We start from the raw sequence: 4,692 nt of genomic DNA, 5'->3' as shown, positions 1-4,692 counted from the left end.
ATTGACCACCCTGGTGATCACCCTAGACATGATATTCCCGACATTGATCGGGAACCGCGCCATAATAGCTGCCACTCTAATCGCCCGGGATACCGGCAATGTATTTTCATGAGTAGTGGGGTCTAGGAACCTCAAAGTTTAGGGTGTTCCTCAAGATAGGAACCCCTGTTGTAAACCATGCTGGGGTGTTATCTGGGAGAGCTAGGTATGATGCCAACCACGGGCGGGATGCCTCATCCATCGCCACCTTCTCCAAGTATAATGTCTCATCTTCATCATTGAAGCCCAGGTATTCATTGATTGTCTTCCCATCAAACTTAACTTTCAAGTTCCGCATTTTAGTAACTTTTGTATCCTTCTTGATATGGGAGGAATTGGAGTAGAATTACTTGACTAAGTGCGCATTTGCATCCGACACCTTACTAGTGAAGTAATCACATCCCACTCGCTCATTGAAGTGTTGCTTCACGTTGGGGTTTTGAGGCAGAAGATCCCGCTCTATCAACTGGCGCTCATGAATAAGTGACCTTAGAGGCCACCACTCCCAGAACTTGTGATATGCCAGCTCACTGACAAAACTCCTTTTCCATACTTCAGGGTTTTTAGTCCTTTCCACACCCCCAATTTAGGTCACTTCCCCTCCCTCGTCATCTGGTACCTCATCATCTACGGGATCCTGTCCAGGTAACAAAGCTATAGGTGAGGCTGACGCTAAAGACTCACTAACATCTGCTGAGCCATCAGACGACTCAGCAGAAGAGGCCGCAGGAGAAGTAGGAGAGGTTGGGGGTGTAGGTTCATCTCTCAACCTATGTCTCTTCGAGAAGATGCGTACCTATGCTGGCACTGAATCAGACTCTGATGCCTCCCGAGAGGGAACATACTCACTCCCCTCTGAGTGAGAGTTTTCCTTATTTGCCCAATTGATTTCTGAACTGCTGGGGTCAACTTAATTTGCCCTCGTCCTTTACTCTAGGAGGACTCTGCTTTACCCTTTTGTTTCTCACCGCCTCCTCTAGATTTAACCATTGTCTGCAAGTATAATCAGTTGAAAATTGTTAGTACAAAATACTAGAAGAAATAGTGCAGAAAAGTAGTATAGCAGTTGACAGTACTTGAACAAAACAGCAGACCACGGACCGCGAAAAATGGAGCGCGACCGCGAAAACTACACTACAGACCGCGGAAATGCATAGCGGCTGCGGAGGTGTGGGGATCAGACTACCCAACCTCTAATTCTACTACACTGCGGATCACAAAAAAAGGAATGTAGTTGTGGTAGTTGCAACGCTGTCCGCAGAAATCAATTGCCGCCGCGGAAGGCAAACTAGGGCTCAGCAAACCTAGGTTTTCTAATTTTCATGCATTTTCGCAATAACACCAACATTATCAATCCACCTAGTTATTCAGTAACAATTCTAACTATTTTAAACCTAATCTAGTTAATACTATGGAACCCTAAGTCAAAATTAAAAGAAAAAGGAAGAAGAAGAAGAAGAAGTAAGAACTATCAATTTAAAAGTAAATAATTATAAAATTAAAGACTAAGGAATGAGTGGAATTACCAAATGTGAGATTAGTTGTGAAAATGAAGTCTAATTCTTGTGTTTGTGCAAACTAGGGCATGGATAAACAGTGTTAACTTTTGTTTAAGAGTGAAATAAGAGAAAAGTGTAAAAGGACTTATGACCGCCTATTTATAGAAAATACCCAGCGGCCTACATGATCATACCTACCATGGCCGCGGTAAATCACTACTATCTGCGCTTGTAAAGTTTTGAAGAGCTACAATTTTGAGACCACCGCTGACCGTGAAAAATCAACTGCGGCAGCAGTAAGCCACCGCTGACCATAAAAAATGCATCGCGGCAACGGTTGAAACTTTAGAGAACCCCCATTTTGGACTATTTAGCACCACTAACCGCCATCAAATTCTGCCTCTATGACCGCGAATAATGGAGTGCGGCAGCGGTCCAATCTTCAGAGAGTGTCAAACTTTTCCAACTTAGTCGTGCACTACATCAAACATCCCTACACACATCTCACAACCAGTTAGTCCAAAAATAAATCCTACACTAAGAAGAAAATCAATAAAAGTAAGAAGTAAAACATATGGGTTGGCTCCCAAGAAGTGCTTGATTTAACACCGCGGCACGACGCGAGTTACTATCAATCACGTAATATGGATCATTGCTACCACGTGGATGTCATCAAATTTTTCAAGATAGTGCTTCACTCTATGCCCATTAACTCTGAAGATCTCACCATTTTTGTTTTTCAAATCAAGAGCACCAAACGGAGTCACAAGCACCACCTTAAAAGGTCCACTCCATTTTGACTTAAGCTTTCCCGGAAACAGTCATAACCGGGAGTTGAACAAGAGAACCAAATCACCCACTTTGAACTCCTTTCCATGAGCATACTTGTCATGTAAGTACTTCATATTGTCCTTATACAAGGAGGAGCTAGAATAGGCATGAAACCGGAATACATCAATCTCATTCAGTTGCTCCACCCGGAGATTTGCTGCAACATCCCACTCTAGATTCAACTTTCTCAAGGCCCATATGGCCTTGTGCTCTAACTCAACCGGGAGATGGAAAGCTTTCCCAAACACCAACCGGTACGGAGACATACTAATCAGAGTCTTGTAAGCAGTCCTGTAGGCCCACAAAGCATCATCCAGTTTCTTTGACCAGTCCGTCCTATTTGCATTAACCATTTTTGGCAATATGCTCTTGATCTCCCTGTTGGAGACCTCAAATTGCCCACTACCTTGAGGATGGTAAGGGGTAGAAACCTTGTGATTGACACCATACTTTGCAAGCAAACTGTCAAATGCCTTATTGCAGAAATGAGACCCCCCATCACTGATGATTGCTCTAGGAGTGCCAAACCGAGTAAAGATACTCTTCTTGAGAAAAGCCACAACATTCTGGGCCTCGTTATTGGGTAAAGCCACAGCCTCAACCCACTTAGAAATATAGTCAACGGCCACCAGAGTGTATGTGTTGCAACATGAACTAACAAACGGACCCATGAAGTCAATGCCCTATACATCAAATATGTCAACCTCGAGAATAGTGGTGAGAGGCATCTCATCCTTCTTTGAAATTCCACCTGCTATTTGACACTCATTATATCTCTTCACAAGCTCACTTGCATCCTTGTACAATGTAGACCAATAAAAACCATAGCTAAGCACCTTTGAAGCTGTCCTTGCCCCACCATGATGACCACCATAGGGAAAGGAATGACAAGCGTCCAGAAAACTCATTTTCTCCTCCTCCGGAACACATCTCTGGATCACACCATCATTGCAGATTTTGAACAAGTAAGGCCCATCCCAATAGTAATCCAAACTATCCCGTTTAATCTTCTTCCTTTGGTTAGAAGAGAGCTCACACGGAACAATGTCAGTTACAAGAAATATGGCTACATCCGTAAACCAAGGCATGTTATTCACAGATACAGATAGGAGTTGCTCATCAAGGAATGAATCATTAATTTCAAGGCCATCAAGGGGCCTCCCTTCCTTCTCCAAGCGAGCCAAGTGGTCCGCCACTTGGTTTTCACACCCTTTCCAATCCACAATCTTAAGGTCAAACTCTTGAAGCAATAAAACCCATCTCATCAACCGATCTTTCAAATCCTTCTTTATCATCAAGTAGCGGAGTATTGCATGGTCAGTATGAATTATCACCTTATCCCCCATGGGATAGGGCCTAAATTTTTTCACTACAAACATAATTGCTAACAACTCTTTTTTCGTCACCGTGTAATTCACTTGAGCATCATTCATTGTTTTGTTTGCATAATGCACTAGGTGAAACATCTTGTTCACTCTTTGACCCAAAACCGCTCCTACCGCAACATCACTTGCGTTACACATGAGCTCAAAAGGTAAGCTCCAATTGTGTGCGGTAATAATGGGAGTGGTTGTCAATTTGTACTTTAGAAGTTCAAAAGCTTTCATGCATTCCTCATTAAACACAAACTTTGCATCTGTTTCCAATAGTTTGCATAAGGGATTCACTACACTAGAAAAGTTTTTGATGAATCTTCGGTAGAACCCCGCATCCTAAGAAAACTCCTCACCCCTTGACTGAAGTAGGAGGAGGAAGCTTCGAAATCACTTCAATTTTAGCCTTGTCCACCTCTATTCCGTTCTTTGAGATATTATGGCTGAGGACAATGCTTTCCTCGACCATGAAGTAGCATTTTTCCTGGTAAAGCACAAGATTTGTCTCTAAACACCGGGCAAAAACTTTGTCAAGATTCTTCGAACACTCATTGAAGGAGTCACCCACAACACTAAAATCATCCATGAACACTTCCAAGAAATCCTCTACCATGTCGGTAAATATAGCCATTAGTGCACCCCATTTTTTCCCTCCGCGGAGAGAAGTCCGGGTTTCGACATTCATGGGGGTAATAACTCATTTCCTTTTGGGAATTGGGTATTTGAAGAGTCGCCACCTAACGGGTTCTGGTGCGTTAGGAAACCTGGAGCGATTAACTCTTGGATTGGTTTGCATTACCAGAGATTAGGGTAAGGGCTCAAAATGATCTCGAGGGGAAGATGTTAGGCACCCCTCTTGATCCACAACTATGGGTCCCGGCCGAACTTATGTTTATGAATTAGTCCATTAACATATAAATATTTTGCAAGTAAAGCACGTTGGATGTTGT

General features: G+C 43.0%; 1 protein-coding gene across 1 annotated transcript; it reads right to left on the bottom strand.

Moving 5' to 3' along the window:
• Positions 1–972: 972 nt before the first annotated feature.
• Positions 973–3,040, bottom strand: LOC138875973 (uncharacterized). The gene is made up of 2 exons (XM_070154854.1): positions 2,399–3,040; positions 973–1,032 (listed from the first exon to the last, which is right to left on the bottom strand). Exons 1-2 carry the CDS (start codon positions 3,038–3,040, stop codon positions 973–975), a joined length of 702 nt encoding a protein of 233 aa, XP_070010955.1.
• Between the last annotated feature and the right edge of the window lie 1,652 nt (positions 3,041–4,692).

This window comes from Nicotiana sylvestris, chromosome 8 (assembly GCF_000393655.2).
Source record: "Nicotiana sylvestris chromosome 8, ASM39365v2, whole genome shotgun sequence".
Classification (NCBI taxonomy): Eukaryota; Viridiplantae; Streptophyta; class Magnoliopsida; order Solanales; family Solanaceae; genus Nicotiana; species Nicotiana sylvestris.
The sequence above is the reverse complement of the archived record's forward strand: the minus strand, read 5'-3'. Positions and strand labels throughout refer to the sequence as shown.